Raw genomic sequence first — 21,957 nt, 5'->3', positions numbered from 1 at the left:
AAAGTCCAAGTATGAGGCGTTCAAGACAGTCAACCCTGACCTATACAAGAAATCTAGGTACGACAGCTGCAAAAAGCCATCAGGAACGCCAAGAGACAATACCAAACTGAGCTAAAGTTGCAGACTAAAGACAAGGGGCGGGATTCTCCACTCCCGCGCCGAAGTGCCAATGCCGTTGTGAACGTCGTTGAGGTTCACGACAGCGCGAAACGGCCCCTATACCAACTGATTCAGGGCCCGATAATGGGCTAGGAGTGGGGCTGCGTCATTTCCACGCGCCAGGCCTTGTTGCCACGTAAAGGCGGCGCCGCATACATGACGCGGCCGGCGCCGCATAACTGGCGTCACCTGCGCATGCGTGGTTGCCGTCCTCTGAGTCCGCCCCACAAGAAGATGGCAGACGGATCTTGCGGGGCTGCGGAAGAAAGGAGGTCCTTCAGAGTGGACGGCCCGGCGATCGGTGGGCACTCGCACTGATTGCGGGCCACACCCCATTTGAGGTACCCCCCGGTGCAGGATCCCCCCCCCTCCCCTGCAGGCCACCCCCCCCCCCCCCCCCAGCGTTCTCGCGCTGTTCCCGATGGCAGCGACCAGGTGTGGATGGCGCCGGAGGGAACCCGCCGTTTTGGGCTGGCCGCTCGGCCCATCCGGGCCTGAGAATAGCAGGGGTGCTGGAGAATCGCCATTTTGGGTGTCTCGGGCGATTCTCCGGTCTGCGCCGCGCGGAACTCGACTCGCTTGGGAGAATCGCGGGAGGGCGTTGGACCGGCGTCGCGGGAAAATTTGGCGTCCCAGGCGATTCTCCCAACCGCCGCGGGAGTGGAGAATCGCGCCCAAGGACTCTTGTCAGTTGTGGCAAGACTTAAGCAATATAACGGGCTACAAAGCAAAGTCGAGTAAAATCTCCGGCAACATAGAACTCCTCCCCGACAAACTCGATGCTTTCTATGCTTGTTTCGAGCAGGAAGCCAACAAACTAATGCCAACAGCCTCGGACACACCCATACCTACCGTCACAGCCTCAGAAGTCAGATTGGCCTTCTTGAAAGTGAACCCATGGAAAGCAACCGGTCCTGATGGAGTCCCTGGTCGTGCATTCAGATCCTGCGTGGACCAACTGGCGGGTGTGTTCGCAAATGCCTTCAACCTCTCACTACTCCGTTCTGAGGTTTCTTCCTGCTTCAAGAAGACCACTATCATACTGGTGCCAAAGAAGAACTAGGCAACATGCCTCAATGACTACCATCCGGTGACCGTGACAATCTATCATTATGAAGTGCTTCGGGAAGTTGGCCGTGACAATCTATCATTATGAAGTGCTTCGGGAAGTTGGCCATGAGACACGTTAACTCAATACTTCCAGACTTCCTTGATCAACTGCAATTAGCATACCGCCACAACCAGTCCAAAGCAGATGCTATCTCCCTAGCCCCACACCCATACCTGGAGCATCGGGACAATAAGGACTGCTATTCATTGACTACAGCTCCGCCTTCAACACCATAATCCCAGCCAAACTCATATTCAAACTCTAAAACCTAGGACTTGGTTCTTCCTTCTGAAATCGGATCCTCGACTTCCTGCCCAATAGACCACAATCAGTAAGGATAAACAACAACATATCCTCCACGATAGCCCTCAATACCGGGGCCCCACAAGGCTGTGTACTTAGCCCCCTACTATACTCCTTATGCACACATGAATGTGGGGCAAAATATGGCTCCAACCCCATCATCTACAAGTTTGCTGATGACACGACCATAGTGGTCCGGATCTCAAACAATGATGAGTTAGAGTGCAGGAGGAAGATGGAAAACCTAGTGGCATGGTGCAACAACAACAATCTCTCCTTCAATCAGCAAAACAAAGGAGCTGGTCTTCGACTTCAGGAAGCGAAGTGTCATCCATGCCCGTGTCTGCATCAATGATGCTGAGGTGGAGATGGTTGACCGCTTCAAATTCCTAGGTGTGCACACCAACAATCTGTCCTGATCCACCCACATCACCGTTACGACCAAAAAAACACAACAGCTCAGGAAACTAAGGAAATTCAGTATATAAACATTGAATCTTACCAATCTTTACAGGTGCACCATAGAAAGCATCCTAGCTGGCTGCATCATAACTTGGTATGGCTACTGCTTGGCCCAAGACCGTAAGAAACTACAGAGTCGTGAACACAGCCCAGTCCATCACACGAACCCGCCTCCCATCCATTGATTCAATCTACACCTCCCGCTGCCTTGTGAAAGCGGGCAGCATTATCAAAGATAACTCCCACCTGGGTTATTCTCTCTTCCGTCGGGCAGAAGATACAAAAACCTGAACACTCATTCAAAAACAGCTTTTGCCCGCTGTTGCCAGACTCCTGAATGGACCTCCTATGGACTGGACCGAACGGATCTCTCTACGCATCTTATTTACTGTTTTAGCACTATACTCCATATGCTTCACCCTATGTCTATGTTTTCACATTGTGTATTTATCGTATGGTATGGAACGATCTGCTTGGACTGTACGCAGAACAATATTTTTCACTGTACTTTGGTACACGTGACCAATCTAAATCTAATCGTGGTTTCAAAAACGTCAGCGCCAATACTGCTAGAATTTGACTGATAATTTGTAACCCCCTAAATGATTGGTCCTTCTGCCGTGACACGAGCCAGGGTGACCTTCCCTGATCCCCCTCCTTGATTGCAGTTTTGTCCTTTTTTTATAATGATTCATATCGAATATCATAAATACATTTTCTGAAACTACCCTGCTGGATGATCGGTGCTAAGTACCTTTCAGTTATTTTAGTCTGATACATGCCCTGATCCAGACAGGAGTAAAGTCACCCTCGTCCCAGACAACCAGAGGCTGCTTCCCCATTTGATTGGGAGAGCTGACTGGAGGTGATTTGACCCGAGGGTGATCACACCTCGGGCAAGGTTGAGAAAGCGGAGCCTTCATGAATAACCTCAGCCTGTCGGGGAATTGAACCTGCGCTGTTGGCCTCGCTCTGCATCACAAACCAACTGTCCAGCCAACTGAGCTAAACTGTCCTTCAGTTATGTTGTACCACTGTTGTGATCGAATAGAGCTTTGGTCCATGCAAAAGTGGGAATTTATCTTTGGCTTCATCTTCAATATAACACCTAATCAATCACTCAGTCAACAGTTAAAAACAATAAATATTTCATGTATACCTGCATTCAAACATTTGCACATATAAACATACATCCATACCTTACAAACAAAGCACATTGCAATCTGCCATTAAAGAAATTACTGCAGTTAAAATAAATAAAAACAGCAAGTTAAATTTACATGATTTTTAGTGAACTTATGGCATTGGGAACAAAAGACCTCTTTTTCCCAGCACTGCATTCTAAAGTGCCTGCCCGAAGGGAGCCTTTCAAGTTGATGATAGAAAGAGTGATAGGGATCACCGATGATGGCCTCAGCCTTCCTCTTAACTGGGTTGTTAAATAGATTATAGTGTTGTTTCTGCTGCCCACCAATGATTTTACCTGCAGCGTTGACCATTCAGGCCAGCTTACTTTTGCAATTCACACTCGGGTTATCATACCAGACTGTGATGTTGAGTCTTAAAATACTCTAACAGACTTTTGTATATAAGTAGAGAGAAAGGAGCAGAGTGATATGCTCCAAGTTAGGGCAGCGCAGTAGCACAAGTGGATAGCACTGTGGCTTCACAGCGCCAAGGTCCCAGGTTCGATTCCCCGCTGGGTCACTGTCTGTCGGAGTCTGCACGTTCTCCCCGTGTCTGCGTGGGTTTCCTCCGGGTGCTCTGGTTTCCTCCCACAGTCCAAAGACGTGCAGTTTAGGTGGATTGGCCATGCTAAATTGCCCTTAGTAACCAAAAAAGATTAGGAGGGGTTATTGGGTTACGGGGATAGGGTGGAAGTGAGGGCTTAAGTGGGTCGGTGCAGACTCGATGGGCCGAATGGCCTCCTTCTGCACTGTATATTCTATGTTCTCTAAAACGTTTTGACTCTCCAAACGCTTTCAGGTTTCTAATTCAAAACAGAAAACACCATACAACCTCATCATTAAGATGCAGAGGTTCACACATATTTGGCAATGGCCTAGATAAAAGTAGCTTCTTGGATTTATCGATGTCGATCTGCAGAGCACTCAATTGCCATCATTTCTGAAGGGTGGCAGCATGTTCAAAGGAAATTCCTTCATAGAACATAGAACATAGAACAATACAGCGCAGTACAGGCCCTTCGGCCCACGATGTTGCACCGAAACAAAAGCCATCTAACCTACACTATACCATTATCATCCATATGTTTATCCAATAAACTTTTAAATGCCCTTAATGTTGGCGAGTTCACTACTGTAGCAGGTAGGGCATTCCACGGCCTCACTACTCTTTGCGTAAAGAACCTACCCCTGACCTCTGTCCTATATCTATTACCCCTCAGTTTAAGGCTATGTCCCCTCGTGCTAGCCATTTCCATCCGCGGGAGAAGGCTCTCACTGTCCACCCTATCTAACCCTCTGATCATTTTGTATGCCTCTATTAAGTCTCCTCTTAACCTTCTTCTCTCTAACGAAAACAACCTCAAGTCCATCAGCCTTTCCTCATAAGATTTTCCCTCCATACCAGGCAACATCCTGGTAAATCTCCTCTGCACCCGTTCCAAAGCCTCCACGTCCTTCCTATAATGCGGTGACCAGAACTGTACGCAATACTCCAAATGCGGCCGTACCAGAGTTCTGTACAGCTGCAACATGACCTCCTGACTCCGGAACTCAATCCCTCTACCAATAAAGGCCAACACTCCATAGGCCTTCTTCACCACCCTATCAACCTGGGTGGCAACTTTCAGGGATCTATGTACATGGACACCTAGATCCCTCTGCTCATCCACACTTTCAAGAACTTTTCCATTAGCCACATATTCCACATTCCTGTTTTTCCTTCCAAAGTGAATCACCTCACACTTCTCTACATTAAACTCCATTTGCCACCTCTCAGCCCAGCTCTGCAGCTTATCTATATCCCTCTGTAACCTGCTACTTCCTTCCTCACTATCGACAACACCACCGACTTTAGTATCGTCTGCAAATTTACTCACCCACCCTTCTGCGCCTTCCTCTAGGTCATTGATAAAAATGACAAACAGCAACGGCCCCAGAACAGATCCTTGTGGTACTCCACTTGTGACAGAACTCCATTCTGAACATTTCCCATCAACCACCACCCTCTGTCTTCTTTCAGCTAGCCAATTTCTGATCCACATCTCTAAATCACCCTCAATCCCCAGCCTCCGTATTTTCTGCAATAGCCTACCGTGGGGAACCTTATCAAACGCTTTGCTGAAATCCATATACACCACATCAACTGCTCTACCCTCGTCTACCTGTTCAGTCACCTTCTCAAAGAACTCGATAAGGTTTGTGAGGCATGACCTACCCTTCACAAAGCCATGCTGACTATCCCTGATCATATTATTCCTATCTAGATGATTATAAATCTTGTCTCTTATAATGCCCTCCAAGACTTTACCCACTACAGACGTGAGGCTCACCGGTCTATAGTTGCCGGGGTTGTCTCTGCTCCCCTTTTTGAACAAAGGGACCACATTTGCTATCCTCCAGTCCTCTGGCACTATTCCTGTATCCAATGATGACATAAAAATCAAAGCCAATGGTCCAGCAATCTCTTCCCTGGCCTCCCAGAGAATCCTAGGATAAATCCCATCAGGCCCCGGGGACTTATCTATTTTCAGCCTGTCCAGAATTGCCAACACCTCTTCCCTACTTACCTCAATGCCATCTAATCTATTTGCCTGGAGCTCAGCATTCTCCTCCACAACATTATCTTTTTCCTGAGTGAATACTGACGAAAAATATTCATTTAGTATCTCGCCTATCTCTTCAGACTCGACACACAACTTCCCATCCCTGTCCTTGACTGGTCCTACTCTGTCCCTAGTCATTCGCTTATTCCTGACATACCTATAGAAAGCTTTTGGGTTTTCCTTGATCCTTCCTGCCAAATACTTCTCATGTCCCCTCCTTGCTCGTCTTAGCTCTCTCTTTAGATCCTTCCTCGCTACCTTGTAACTATCCATCGCCCCAACTGAAACTTCACACCTCATCTTCACATAGGCCTCCTTCTTCCTCTTAACAAGAGATTCCACTTCTTTGGTAAACCACGGTTCCCTCGCTCGGCACCTTCCTCCCTGCCTGACCGGTACATACTTATCAAGAACACGCAATAGCTGATCCTTGAAAAAGCTCCACTTATCCAGTGTGTCCAAAACTTGCAGCCTACTTCTCCACCTTATCCCCCCCAAGTCACGTCTAATGGCATCAGTTGTCATTTTCTCTTTTAAAGGATAATGTCCTTGTTTCTAGTCCTTTTAAAAGTAACAGTCCTGATTCAATGTTGGAATGTTTGAAATTAACCCCTTGCAGCAGAGTCTGCCTGTTTCAGCTGCCTTCTCAGATATTCTGGGCTTCTTTCAAGCCTACCTCACTTCATGTCAGCTCCCCACAGCTCTTTGTAACTTGGAGCATATCGCTCTGCTCCTTTCTCTCTACTTAACAGGATATGTTACTGATCTCTGTCCAGATCTTTTTATTTGGGACTGCCTTTTGGGACCTCTTCCTGATTCTTTATCTTTGGGACCTCTCCCTATCTCTCTCTTTCTCTCCCTACCCACCCAAAACTTCCCGTAATGCTCCCTGAGGCACCTTCTCCTGAAATGGCGTTCCGGTCACCTGACCTGCTGTTTCACTTCTTTACTTTCCCTTCTGTGCAGATGCACAGGTCTGGTCGCTGGCCCGAGGATGACAAAATAAATGAACTGCGCATATGTACAACCCTTTCCTGGCTGCCACATGCATGGAAGGCCCTAAACTCTGACCTCCAACTCTCAAACTGAATTTAAGGTAAGTATTCGCAATTTGTCACACTAGTGTGTAGTTACATTTCTTCTGTTGGTTTAAAACCGTTGAATCTTGTGGCTTTATTTTCTTGGTAAAGAAGTAGGATTTCAAATTTCATCTACTTTACAACAAAAGTTACTAGGCCCTAATTGAATCGCGACAAAAGTTTCTGGTTTGATTTGGGATTGTAGCAAGAGAAACTAACGTTTAGTTCTCATTGCAGAAGAGAAGTTTAGGGGAGACTTGAACCAATATAAGGGATGTGGATAAAATGTTCAAAGCAGCTGAGTTATGATCCAGAATGCATTTGTCTGAAAGGCTGATGGATGATTCAATTGTAACTTTCGCAAGGGAATTGGATGTATATTTGAGAAAGAAAAATGCATAGGGAAATGGCAGCGAGGGAGGGGCGGGGGGGATGAAGAAGTGAACTGATACTAATTGGATTGCTCTTCCAAAGTATCGTCACAAGCTCTGAACCGAATGGCTTCCTGTGCTGCTGCGTTTGAAATTGTGATAGCTGCTGAAAATTGCAATCCAACATGTAACATGTAGAACTGTGTTGGCCGTGGAATTTCTCCAGTATTCGGAGATATGGTGCTAACCAGAAGAATTGAAGTAATTTCTTCCCTGCTTTCTGCTATTGTCAATTCAATTTGCTGGAGGTAGAATCTGGCAGGGGCTGTAAATCTGGAGCTATGAGTAATTTCACATCTATGTGCAAATTAGTGTACAAGATGTCACACTTGGGTTGAAGCACCAAAATTACATTTGCGTTACGGCATGTAATTCTGCGAATGTGGTGACGTTTTGTACGGACGGTTAACTAAACTCCAGTGGCGAACTATAAATTCAGCACATAGTGTGACACTAAGCAAAGTAGGCTAGGAATGTCTTCATTCTGTGCTTTAATTGATCTCAATTTATGCTATGACACGATAGCTACAATTGGCTTCAGTGCTTTTGAGCTGCGGTTATTTCTGCCTATTTTTTTTAAAGGTTAATGATATCTGATCATCGAATGAGAAAGAATCAAACTGGATGTCTTTTTAGACTTTCAACTTACCCACCATACAGTTGAGCGGGAGTATCACTGAACAGTTGCTGACGTGTGCTGAGCCAGGAATTTGTGTGCAATGAGTTCATAAATTGCAGTGTAAGCTCCATTGTTCCAATTTGTTTCCTGGATTATTTCACTGGAACTTTTACTGGAAAAAGTCTTATGCAAGATATCACCTGATTAATGTCTACCAACCCCAAATTGATCATGCCTGATATAAACTTAAATGTCAATTTTAATTTCAGTTTATGTTTGCTTTGTGACAGGAAATTGCAATACTAAATGTATGAAATTAAACTTTGGAGACTCTTCATGGCACAGCACTTTAGGAACTATGTAAAAGCGTTAAGAGACAGCACAGAAAAGATTTCTGGGAATGGTTCTGGAGTGAGGGCTGCAGGGCTGTTGCCCAGGAGGGAGGAGTGGACAAGCCACTAATCACCAGGGCCCATCCTCCAGGAGGGCTTGGACTATTAACCTGATGATCTGGACGGCCAATGTCTAAATCAGCCAATCTGGCAAGTAGACCAGCTCAATTGACAGACTGCTCTGCCAGTGGTTGATTTTGTTCTGAATAATAACATTCATCGGCTGAGTAGAGGTGCAGTCCCTCCTTTCTTACTCGCCTCACAGACTGTTGTGTTTGGGCCTTTTGGGGTGCTGCTTTCTTCATTCTTCCAAGTAGACCTGGCTGGAGGCAGTTGATCGTGTCTCTGATGATAGTGTGTCCCTGTCTCTGGCTTCCCATGTGAGAGCTGTGTGTCTGAGGGAGTGCGTAAGTGTGTCTGATGCGTGCGCAATTATGCCTGAGGGAGTGTGTGCGTGTGTGCCTGAGGGTGTGTGTGTGTGTGTGTGTGTGCGCCTGAGGGAGTGTGTGTGTGTGCGCCTGAGGGAGTGTGTGTGTGTGTGTGCCTGAGGGAGTGTGTGTGTGTGTGTGTGTGTGCCTGAGGGAGTGTGTGTGTGTGTGCGTGTGTCTGAGGGAGAGTGCGTGCGTGCGCGGGAGTGCGTGTGGGTGCCTAAGGGAGTGTGTGTGTGCGCGCGCGTGCGTGTGTGCGTGCCTGAGGGAGTGAGTGAGCAAGCGAGAATGAACCAGGTAGTCAAACATTGAGTGTGTGCCAACTGTTAGACGTTTTAGTTGCTGTGATATGAAGAGTCTAAAGTTCTGTTCCTTTTTCACAAACACACATTTATTTCCTTCCAACAACCTTTGCACAAAACTCTCACTATACATCACCTGACAGAGGTCACCTGAAGCCCCTTTACATATCAGTATCAATTTATCAGTTTCAATTGATGGATACTTAACATAAATGAGACAACTAATTGCAATGCCTTTTAACCCATTACTTAACACCAACAGGGGCATTTATTAGTTCTCTTTGCTTGATACTTTTCAATCATTTTTAATAACTTTTTTTAAATGATCAACTTATTGCTTTGACTATTTTAGCTCAGTAAGTTTTGAGGTTTCTTCATACTTCACTTTTTTATTTGAAATTCATGTTAAATGCTGGACGAAACCAGATCTCAGGCAGCTGCTGTTGGGTTTCTTGCTGAAAGGGAATGAGAAGCTCACAAGAGTCTGATTGGAGGCTGGCAGTCGGAGTTATTTTTGCTACAATCGAAACGGGAAATGTTGAAAATGCCCAACACATCTGGTGACATCTGTGCTGGCAGAAACCGAGATCAGTGACCCTTCATCAAAACCCGTGCAGATTGGGGACCTGAAACATTTATGCTGTTTCTACCTCCACAGATGCTGCCTTACCTGAGTATTTTCAGCATTTTCTGTTTATATTTCCGATTTCCAGCATCTGCAGTACTTGATTTCTTATTGTGTGTTCTGTGCTGGGCATTTGTAAGTTTGGTAAGTTTAATTTAAATGAGAAAATATTTATCACAAAATGCAAAGTGTAATTTTTCTATTAACAAGGCCCAGATGTGTGGATAGAAATAGTACATTGTTGCAGATGAATTGGTTGGTGCCAATTTACTGGAAGGGTTTACCATTTTTGAACTTGGAAGTGATGCCAGGAGTCATACCAGGATATGTCACTGTTAGTTCAAGATGTTCTAATTTTTACATGGGATTGTTTGTGTTGCTTGTGAGGTTCAAGGATGTTTGGATATTGCACAGGGCCAGGTTCAAAGAAGCAGAACTGGTTGCAGAATAAGGGCGACCAGGTTGTGTGTAAATGTCCGATAAAGCCGCGAGTTGTAGAGTATCAGACTGAAAATGTTTGATGATCTTTATAAATAGAGGCATGGTGCACTGATGTAAAGCAGTCCGACCCCACTGTGACTATGGTTCCCAATTCTGGGTGAAGAAGAAGCACTAGAGCCCCTGATTTCTCTCCCAGGCCTTATAAGGGACTTCAGTTAGGTGGATGGACTACAGAAACTGGAGTTGACTACAGAAAAGAGAAGCCATGATGTGGAGATGCCGGCGTTGGACTGGGGTGAACACAGTAAGAAGTCTTACAACACCAGGTTAAAGTCCAACAGGTTTGTTTCAAACACTAGCTTTCGGAGCACTGCTCCTTCCTCAGCTGAGGGAGGAGCAGTACTCCGAAAGCTAGTGTTTGAAACAAACCTGTTGGACTTTAACCTGGTGTTGTAAGACTTCTTACAGAAAAGAGAAGGTTGAGACTAGATTTGATAGAGGTGTTCAGAATCCTCGGGGGGTCTAGGCAGAGTAGATGAAGAGAGACTATTCCCATTTGCAGATGAACCTGAGGACACAGATTTAATGTGTTTGGCAAAAGTACTGATGATGACATGAGGAAGCATTTCTATTTTTATACAGCGAGCGGTTGGGATCTGGAATGCACTGCCTGGGAGTATGCTCGAGGCAGATTGAGTCATGGATTTCAAAGCCAATTTGATAAACACCTGAAGAGAACAAAGTGCAGGGCCACGGGAGAGGGTGGGGGTGTGGTACCAGCACAGTTGCTGTTGCAGAGAGCTGGCACAGACTCAACAATGGCCACCGCCTGTGCTGTAACCATTCTATGATTCATTCTATTCAATGTGGAAATAAATCTGGTGTTTCAGAATGATGTTTACTTGACAATCTTTTCCCATTTGGCACCATTGACCGGAGTCTGTGTTTGTCTATTGAGCAATAGATGGATGGTACAAGGTTGTCCTTGCTGTACAAATCAGACCATTGAGAGTTAGCACAAAAATACCTAGTGCTTTAGGTTTACTTCCACACAGCTTCCCTTTTTTTCTACCAAACAAAATATCATCCATTCCCTGGTACGTCCTGTACCAGAGATCAGTTCTTGGCCATCAACACAGGTAAGTGGCCTACTGTTTCTGAAATGGGAGAGGGCATTAGAAAGGAATGGAACATTTATTTATCTTTTATGGAGGAACACTCTGACTGACTGGAATTAGCTGTGCAGGGATTCTTTGGTGACAATTTGCATCCTATCTAGTTCCCCAAATAGTTTTTACCACAAGCTCTACAGCTGTTATCTTCTGACTTGACATTCTCTTTTAATAAAACCTATGTAATCTTATCAGAAAATGTCTTCAAAATGTGATGCAGCAAGTGTAATGTTTGGAGGAGGGTGATGTTTTGCTTCAGGCCAGAACCATAACAATGAATTAAAATTGGAATGTTATATGATAATGAGAACATTTCTTCATTATCTTTGCTATTACTGGAGCCACGCCACTCATGTGCAACTTCTATGGCTACCGTGGATCCAGATTGCAGTCCTTTTTGTTAAGCTTGTGAGACCCATTAATTCCTGAAATCCCAAGAGCTAGGAATTTCTTTAGCCTGTGTTAAATTTGGTAAATTGTGTTTTTATTTTTAATATTTTATTTAGTGATGAATGTTATAACAACAGAAGACTACCAGCATACATATTGGCCGAAGCTGGACAGTGCCATCGATCAGCTTTTGACACAGTCTCCTGGAGATTGCATCCCCATATCTTACGAGCAAATCTACAGGTGAGAGAACAGAGAATTTTGGTCATCGATAATACCACAATTGAAACAAATGGTCTGCATTGAATGAGTTTACTTTGTAAAAGTCTTGCTTCTGATGGGTGCACTGGTGTGAAGTACAAAGGGTAATTGTAAGGGTTTGAGAGACCCACTAGTATCTGGTAACCCCAGGAACTAAAGCTTTCAAAAACCTTGCTGATTAGTTTCCAGACAGCCATAGGAAAGCCATTTTGCTTTTTATTACTCATGAGATTTTATTTAATAACTCGCCCTCCCCATACCCCCTCTGTTGTATTCTTCTGGTATTCCTCTGGTTGTATACTTTGGTAGTTATGTTGTTCTTCTTGATTCTGGGTTGGTTCCCAGGTCAATCTGAAGTTCCAACCATCCAATACAATGGAGTTGAGCTGATATGTGCTGTATTCACTCAGGTTATTTCCTGTATAAGTTCAAACTCGTATACCCAATCCTCTTTTTATCAACCTTTTTTGAGAGCTCATCTCACCTTGCTAGTAGTCTCACCTGAGCTGCTCAGATTTCATAATCATTAAACAGTCCTAAATCAAACTTCAATTTAAATTGAAACAAAAATCTACCGATTATAACCAGGGATGACAACTGAACCAGACAAATTCAAATTGTAAGAACGTAAAACAGAAGTAGGAAGAATATTTGCATTACAATTAGCTTTTCAAAAGTAATTCACTCGATGTCGATGCTTTGCTTTGGAATCTTCTGTGTGATTTATTACTGTATTATGTAAATGAAGGATACTTTCATTATTTCTTCACCATATCCATAAAATTATTTTTATTCCTGCCTGAAATCTAATTTTTTGAATCAATGTTCTGTAGTGCAACACCTTGCCTAGAGTGTTCCATGTGAATCCTGGGATTTACAAAATGAGTAGCACAATGTTTAACACTGTGGCTTCACAGTGCCAGGGTCCCAGGTTCGATTCCCTGATAGGTCACTGTCTGTGTGGAGTCTGCACATTCTCCGTGTCTGCGTGGGTTTTCTCCGGTTGCCTCCCACAGTCCAAAGGCATGCAGGTTAAGTGGATTGGCCATGCTAAGTTGCGCTCAGTGTCCAAAAGGTTTAGGAGGGGTTATTGAGTTAGGGTGGACGTGAGGGCTTAAGTGGGTCGGTTAAGACTCGATGGGCCGAATGGCCTCCTTCTGCACTGTATGTTCTATAAAATTTAGTGCATAGCACCCCAATAATGGCGGAATTATTCATTGTTTCTCTCTGTTGTGTTTCTAAAACTGCCTCCGCTCTCTGCTCAACATCCGGGATCATAAGAACTTGAAAAAAAGTTTAGTATTCGTGAAATATCAATGAAACACAGCCAAACAGCAGTAGGAAGCTTAACCATCAACTAATAACCAACAGATGAAAACCACTAATTAGGATAGTTGAGGAATATAATCAATAATGACATGGTTAGTTAGCAACATTCTCGGTTTCTTTTTAAACATAAGATATATTCATCAAGATCCTAAGAAGTAGGAGGAGTGAGCAAGCCTGCTTGGCCATTCAGCAAGATGAATGGCTGATCTGATTATCACCTTACCCTGCCTGCCTCCATAACTTTTGACTCCCTTGTAGATCAAAACTGTGGAAGAGAATTCAGATCCAATCCTGCTCAACCTTTCCTCATAAGACAATTCTTTCATCTTAGGAATCCGCCTATTGGACCATCTAGGAACCTCTCCCAACGTAGTATATACCCTTAAGTATGGATACCAAATCTATACACAGTAATTTTAGACCAGGTCTCCCCAATGCCCTGTACAATTGTGGGACACTTCCCTACGATTCCCTTGCAATAAAAGCCAACAATTCAATTGGCTTCCTAATTACTTGCTGTACCTGTATGCTAACCTTTTTTGTTTCATGTACAATAACACTCCGATCCCTCTGCAGTCTGTTCATTTAAACGACATTCTGCTTTTCTATACTACCTGCCAAAGTGGACAACCTCACATTTTCCCACATTGTGTGGGGGATTTTATGGAGCATGCTAGAGCAGGAAACATGGTGTGCGGGGTGTCCGAATTAGGCGTGAATCAAAATTTTGATTTCCCAAAGGCAGGTTGCAATGCTGAGATTAAGGCAGTGGTATTTTGGGCCTCTGGCTGTTTCATGCCACTTTAATTAAACTTTGGAAGGAGTATTTGGCAAGGAAGTATTCAATGAACGGTGTGACACGAGGCAGAAAGGCATGATGCTAGGAAATTCTGAGGAACAAAGGATCCTTTGGGTGTTTGGCCATAAATATCTGAAGATGGAAGTGCAGGTTAATAGGTTGGTTTAAAATGGGACACTTGTGTCGGGTGTTTTCAGATGTTGACGCAGACTCAATGGGCCGAAGGGCCTCTTCTGCACTGTAATTTTGTGATTCTCTCCCTCACTGGCTTTATCCTGAAGGTAAGATGTAATAAAAATTGTTTTATGCTAATGAATGTTCATGGCATGCAGATGTATTACAAGTGGAAACTGCCATAGGATGTCATGTGGGGTGACTGAATTAGGTGGGACCAGAAATTTCCATTTCCCAATGGCGGTTTGAGATGCAGAGATTAAGTCAGCGACATGGCACTGGCATGTTGGGCCAGGGGAGCAGAAGATGGCAATCCAAGGGAGGAGAGCATTCTGGGGTATGAAGGAATTTAAGAGGGAAGAGCCCGGCGATCTTAATTTGATGAGCGTAAAGTGGGAACAGTCAATCAAGGTAAGAAAATGAAGGGCCTAAAGGGTGGTATCAGTACTGTCAACATGTGGGTTCAATTTAGTGTGACAGAGCCCTTAAGAGAGTTTTAAGTTACCCTAAAGCATTTAATTTATGCCTGTTGAGAATGATCTTGGATCATGTCATTTTTAATGCATAGAAGGGAGGGTCAGCTGAGTCTGCAGGTTCAGCCTTGACTCACGGTATACCACTGGAAATTAATTTGAACATTCAACAAAGAATGAATGGAAAAACACATCATTGTTTCATCCACATGAAAGAAATGTCACTAACTCCCCTATAATTATCAATTTGTGCTAACCATGAGGTGTGCCAGTACATTTAGCTCTCTGACTAAGCGAGTCTTAACAAATAAAGACCTGTGCCACCTTTGTGCCCTCAATAACCGTTGCAATGTTAATAGCAATGTCGTTCACCAGGAAAGTTGTGGTCATAAGGAAGAGCCTCCATATTTGTCCAGGAGTTTCTTTTATAGCCTGCCCATACATGCTCCATTATCAGCTGATTGTGGATTTCACCACTGAAATATGTCTCCTATGCACACCGCCAGCACTTTAGATTTTAATCAGAATTGTGTGGGAACTGGCAAAAATAGCCCACTTCCTGTTCCATTGTCAGGAATGGTGTGCCACCAGTAGAATTCTCCCCTATATTCCATCTGCCAAATTTTTGCCCACACACACTTAACCCAGCTGTATCCCTATCTAACTTTCTAAGGGACCACCTCCATAGCCAGTCTTTTCCTTTCTCTATATTTGTAGAAGCTTTTACTGTTTGTTTGTATATTTCTTGCTAGTTTTTTCTTGTACTTCAGTTTCTCCCTTTTGTTTTGGCCACCCTTTAGTTTCTGAAATTTTCCTACTATCCTAACCTACCCGATGTCTTTGCAGCATTGTACATCTTTTCTTTCAATTTGATACCACCCTTAACTTGCTTGGGTAACCACAGGTGGTGCGTACTACTTGTAGAGTCTTTCATCCTCAATTAAATATATCTTTGATAAGAGTTATGAAATATCACTGTTTCTCTACTGTTTTGTCTTACCTTTTAATATACTTTTTCCATTCCAATTTAGCCAACTTTCTTCATGGCTTTGTAATTGCCTTTATTTAGAACATAGAACATAGAAAAATACAGCACAGAACAGGCCCTTCGGCCCACGATGTTGTGCTGAACCTTTGTCCTAGATTAATCATAGATTATCATTGAATTTACAGTGCAGAAGGAGGCCATTCGGCCCATTGTGTTTGCACCGGCTCTTGGAAAGAGCACCCTACCCAAAGTCAACTTTAGTTTCAGACCCACATTTCTCGCCCTCCAACTGAATTCTATCATATTATGATCATTCTTACCATGAGGATCCTTTACTATGAAGTCATTAATCAATCCTGTCTCATTGCACAGTACCAGGTCTAAAATAACGAAAGAGAAAATGCTGGAAAATCTCAGCAGATCTGGCAGCATCTGTAGGGAGAGAAAAGAGCTAACGTTTCGAGTCCGAGGACTCTTTGTCAAAGCTAGGTCTAAAATAGCCTGTTCCCAGGTTGCTTCTAAAATGTATTACTATTTTTAGAAAAAACTGTCCCGAATATACACTACATCCCCCAGGCTACCATTGCCAATTGGATTTGTCCAATCTATGTGAGGATTAAAATCTCCCTTGATTATTTGTTACAAGTCCCCGTTATTTCTTGGTTTATATTTTGTCCTATAGGCTATTGGCAGGGGCCTATTTAAACCCCCCCCCCCCCCCCCCCCCCCCAAACCAGTGATTTCTTCCTTTTAGTGTTTCTTTCTTATCGCCACCCAACCTGATCTTTCTTTTGATCCTTTGAACCCAGATAATTTCTCACAATTAGACTGATCTCGTCCTATATTAACAGAGCCACCCCACTTCATTTTCCTTTCTTGCTGTCCTTCCAAAGTGTCAAATACCTGTGAATGTTCAGATCCCACCTGTGGTCACTTTGAAAACATGTCTCTGTAATGACTATCATATCAGACCCATTTATTTATATTTGTGCCATCAATTACTCCATCTCGTGACGAATGCTGCGTGCATTCAGAAAATAGTTTTTAATTCTGTCTTTTTCTCGTCTCTTTATGCTGGCGGATTCCTATGTCTGCCACTTCCTGTCACACTCTGTTATCATTACTTGTATTGCTACACTGTACCATCGCCTTGTCTTTACTTAAATAGCTCCAGATATTTTTTTTTGTACCTGCTTTGACCCACCATTTTGGTTTTCCTCTTAATTCAGTGTTGGAAATAAAGTTTGTGACATGCAGTACACAACAGAAAAAATGCAACTTGAGAAAATTATTGAATTATGGAAATAACAGAGGCTTGTGCCTGTCTGGTAGTCTGGACATGATTCTCAGACACCAGATTTGACTAAAACAAGTCTAGCAGGATACAGCTCTCCGTATGAACCAGTGTGTACAATTTGTGGACAACTTTGATTGCCAGCAAGTCTGGTCGATCAGATTGTGCCCTTGTTGTATTTATATAAGCTGTTGCTCCCCCTTCTACTCTCCGTTATCAAAAGGCAGGGCACTTATAAGATCAAAATAGTTTTCGCATTGAGAGTATATAATGACAAACCGTGCGTATACAGCACTTGAGTTGATGCAATTTATTTTGAGTAGCAATGATGCTTTTATTTCCTGTTTCAGGCCAGTTGCCTCCTCCTTCTCCATTCACTATGTGGCAGACACACCCTTTGGTTTATTTTTGTTGCTCCCAATTCGCTGGAGTAAGTTTAGTTAGGCGGTGCCCCAACCTGCTCTTCCCCCTACTCCTTGCCCTGATGATTTTTTTTTTTTGGTACACTGAACCAGTTGAACACAATATTGCCACATCCCTGACTGAAGAGAAAACAAGTGTATGGCAATGATTCGGGCAGGAAGGTCTCTGATAGAGGGGTGGGAAATTTATTTTTAAAACTGATGTGGTGGGACTGTGAATAATGATTGTAATGATTTAAAAACAATAACTTTTTAAATAAAATTATTAAACTTGCCTGTGGCGCAGCTATACAATTGTATCGTTAAAATTTGTCTAACCGTGTATATTGGTGCTCCAACAAACCTAGAGCTTGAGTTCTTGTCCTCTCACTAAAATTAACCAACTAGTATGTGACAATTTTCAGCATACTTGGATGTGCCTACTGCGTCAAGATATTTTATGCTTGATAGGCTAATGGCAGACTGCACCAGGACCTGCTAACCCATATGCCGTCCTCCACTGCTCCGTATCAACAAATAATTACTGCTGATAAACTGCTCCTTATGTCCCGGGAAAACCATCTTTCAGACCAATGAAAGTCTGCTCTTGATGTTTTAAACAGAAAAAGCACAAGACTAGCCGAAACTCGTCAATGTTTTCCTGCATAACTTTCCTTTTGAAGCAAAACAGACCGAGACAATGTTAGTTACTCTATTCAAGCAGTTCCTTAACCTGCAAATAAAGTATGCTACCTGTTAAGAAATGGAACTCGGCACTTTGAAACTCCTTAAACCACCTTCCATGTTGAAATTTTTGAAATTGTTAGTCAACCTACATATTTTTCATTTGGATTAATATCTGAACTCAAAAGTAGATAGCCCAAAAATGATGTGGGGATTGTGCCATTGTTTGAGTTTAGAGAGAACTTCTGATATAAAAGGTTTTGGATGAACTTTAAAAAATGTAATCTGTACCTTTTAATAATGATATATCGACATTGCTGCAAAGTTATTTGGTAAATATTGATAAACAAGAGAGTGCTGATTTGACCTTTTTTTAGGTAAAGAACATAAGAGACAGGGAAATGTATTTATTTGTGGCACACCAGAAATTACTTAGTTATTTACTTTCGTGAGTAAGAGTTGTGCTGTATATTTTCAAGATTATGTCGTGAGTTGTGTGGGTGTCTACTGGATTTCAGATGTTGCCCTAAAAAGTGTTAAAAAATTTTGTAAAATCGGAAAGAGAGGTCATTATTTCTTCTGACCTGGATCTAGGGATTCATAAATGTCTGTTTGACTAAATTTCCCTCCAATAACCGTTAACTTCACCTTGTATGCAGTTAAATGTCCTTGAAGGGTAAGCATTTGAGCTGCAAATAATACATTGTGTGTTGCAAGGTAGAACTCAATATAAAACAGAAGCTTATCTGGGTGTGATGTGCGAGATCTTGAATTTACACAAGTGCCTTATGCCAAAATACCAAGAATTGCACCAATTGACAAGTGTGTGGAGGTCATTGACTGTTTTGTCATTACGATTGAGATCGTCTGTTCAATTGCTTCTCCTGCATACCCTCCATCCTCTTGCCCCCTGCACCCACCCAGCCCTTAATTTGCATATTTCTCTGCTCTTTCTCTCAACTCCATCTGTCCTCCTGCATTATCTGAGTTATCTTGCTCATGAGATCCATGTTTTGCTCTCTCTGCTCCTTTTCCACTCAACTGCTGACCATCCAATCCTCTGTAGCAGCTGATTTCTAAGCAGTTCTTTCTCCTGTGACATTCCCGAACTCCCTTTCAAATCTGCAATCATCAAGCCTCTCCTCAAAAAAACACTTTTAATTGTCTATCCATGCAAACTACCATCCTTTTATTCCAACTTCCCTTTATTTCCCAAATTCCTAGAAATGTTGTCATCTCTCAAATCCATGCCACAGCTCAGTATGAACCTAGTTGATCGTGCCACAGCCCTAATCAAGGTGACATCCTATGTGACTAAGGCAGTGGTGCCACTAACCTTTCTCATCCTTTCAAAAAAATGTTAGTGTACCCAATTCATTTTTTCCAGGGGCAATTTAGCGTGACCAATCCACCTACCCTGCACATCTTTTAGTTGTGGGGGCGAAACCCACGCAAACACGGGGAGAATATGCAAACTCCACACGGGCAGTGACCTAGAGCCGGGATCGAACCTGGGACCTCAGCGCCGTGAGGCAGCAGGGCTAACCAACTGTGCTGCCCTATTTCTCATCCTTGATCTCTTGACAGTCTTTGATACAGTTGACCACAACATCCTCCTTTGTGCAGCTGAAAGGGACAGCTCATGCCTAATACCACTCTAGCCTATCCAGGTGTAGCCACAGAACCCCCTGCTGCGACCTCTCTCCCCACCCTATATTTGTACTTCTGGAGCCCCATAAGATCTGTCCTTAGTGCTTTCTTATTTCTCATCTACATGGTGCCCCTTGGCAACATTATCCAGAGACGTTTATGTTGGTTTCTTAATGCACACTGACGACAACCGGTGGAGGTGTGGACCCAGGTGGGGTGCTCTTTCGGAGGGTTGGTGCAGACTTGTTGGGCTAAATGGTCTCCTTTTGCTCTGTAGTGATAAGCTATAAAATTGCACTTTTTTTTTGCTTGTGGGGTTGACCTAATCAGAGACCCGATCACTGACAGAACCTGCAAAATGATAGGTGCCTTAGTTTCTTTGTTTGTGTCTGTATCTCTACTGGCTTAATCCTCAACCAGCTCAGCAATTCTCCCACCCGCACCTGCAGTTTTCGCTCAACATTGCAATGATGATATTTCAGTCCTACAGTTGTTCAGTTTAGTTGCTATTGTCTAATGCTGACATTATGTATGCAGATAATATCTATCATTTTGTGAGAGGGAGCCACCCTCATTCAGGGCACATAAGAGTGAAAAAATTTGAACCACTTTTGGGAATTAAGAAGACTAGTATAAATCATCCATGCTTCACTCTTGCTTAAATTCTGAACCCCTAAAAGAGATTTCTGCCTTGTAATGTTTCCTCTGTTTAACTAGTTTTCCAGTTGTGGGAATTCCAAAGCATTTAAGGTTTGGTTTATTCTGTAACTATATTATTCCACTTTTGCCCACATGGAATATAGGGCGTGACCCTCTGGCCACGCTGTTCCAGAAAAGCAGCTTGCCGGCTGGCAACAGGGCTGTTGGAAGCCAGGAGACCCCGCTCCCGGGATCGACCTGGCTTGCAACACCTCACTAGATTCAACGCAATCTTTCGAGACGTTGCAAGGTAAATCCGCCCACAATTTTTAGCAAATCTGTATTTTCGAGCGAGGCAGTAAGCCACACTCTAATGTGCAGATTCCCGAGGTACCGGAGCTTTTGGGACTTGATTCTCTTCCCCCCCCCCCCCCCCCCCCCCCCCCCCCCAAGGGACCTCGGTAAGCTCCGTTTGGTACTGGTGACCACATATGGGGACCAGGCGCAACAGCATACGTGGGGGTCTCCATGGTTTTTCCGAGGTCCCCAGCTGCAAGCCCTCTCGGCAGGGTGGTACCCTGGCACTGCTTGTCCCAGTCTGGCACCCTGGCAGTGCCAGCATAGGTGCCAGCCTGGCACTGCCAAGGTGCCCAGGTGGCACTGCCAGCTGGCAGGGGATTGCCAGGTTGGCACTGTCAAGTTGGCAAGCTGGCCATTTTTACGTGTGTGTGATCGGGCCGGGGTTGCCCGGCGTGGGTGTTGGGGGGTGTGGGGAGACCCTCCCATATTGAGTTTGGGCTGGGGGAAGGTCGGATTCTTTACGGGGCCTCAGAGATCTGGATGCCATCTCTCGATACAACGTGGGGTTCCAGCAAGCAGAGCTCTCCATTGTAAAAAAATGGGCTATGCGCGCCTCGCAATCCCCGTTCAGGCTACTTATTCACAGCGAGTGCGTTGAATAGCCATGTGTTTCACGGCACTGCAAGTGCCGCAAAACACACGCTTGCACGCGCTAGTTCGGGGACTTTGTTCCCTTTTGGGAAGATGGGCGAAGCAGTGGGATGGACACCGCAGGCCTTTCATCCCTGGAGTGGTGTTCAAATCAAGCTATTGCTGTTGTGATGTAAAGTTCCAGGAATGAGTTTCAGACCAGTTCTTTACAAAACGGAACTTCCCCAAATTTGTAGCATGGCGTTGCATAGAAACATAGAAAATAGAAGCCGGAGGATCATGGCTGATCATGATGTTCATTACCCTGATCCTGCCTGCTTTCTCCCCCCCGCCAATATCCCTTGATCCTTTAGCCCCAAGAATTTTATCTAGTTTCTTTTGAAATGTCACACTATTTTGGCCTCCATTTTGGATTAAATTGGCAATTTTCCACAGAGAGATGTGGGTTTGAAATGTCCGCCAGTCAGAGTAGGAGATAATCTATTTGGATTGGTCATACACATTGTGTAATGTCAAAAATTAGTAGCTAGAAATTAGACAATTGTACTGAATCATGGTAACCCAATCAGAAACCACAATCTAGAAGCTGCGCTAACTGAGGACTGACATA

At 43.9% G+C, this 21,957-nt stretch overlaps 1 protein-coding gene across 1 annotated transcript in view; it reads left to right on the top strand.

The window, feature by feature from the left end:
- cacul1 (CDK2 associated cullin domain 1) overlaps window positions 1-21,957 on the top strand; it is a 107,288-nt gene that overhangs the window by 17,104 nt on the left and 68,227 nt on the right. Inside the window, exon 2 of the mRNA XM_072479500.1 lies at window positions 11,821-11,947. Within this exon, the coding sequence (XP_072335601.1) occupies window positions 11,821-11,947 (127 nt within the window). The remainder of the gene's footprint in view (window positions 1-11,820; window positions 11,948-21,957) is intronic.

The sequence above is a fragment of the Scyliorhinus torazame genome, chromosome 16 (assembly GCF_047496885.1).
Source record: "Scyliorhinus torazame isolate Kashiwa2021f chromosome 16, sScyTor2.1, whole genome shotgun sequence".
Lineage (NCBI taxonomy): Eukaryota > Metazoa > Chordata > Chondrichthyes > Carcharhiniformes > Scyliorhinidae > Scyliorhinus > Scyliorhinus torazame.
The sequence above is the reverse complement of the archived record's forward strand: the minus strand, read 5'-3'. Positions and strand labels throughout refer to the sequence as shown.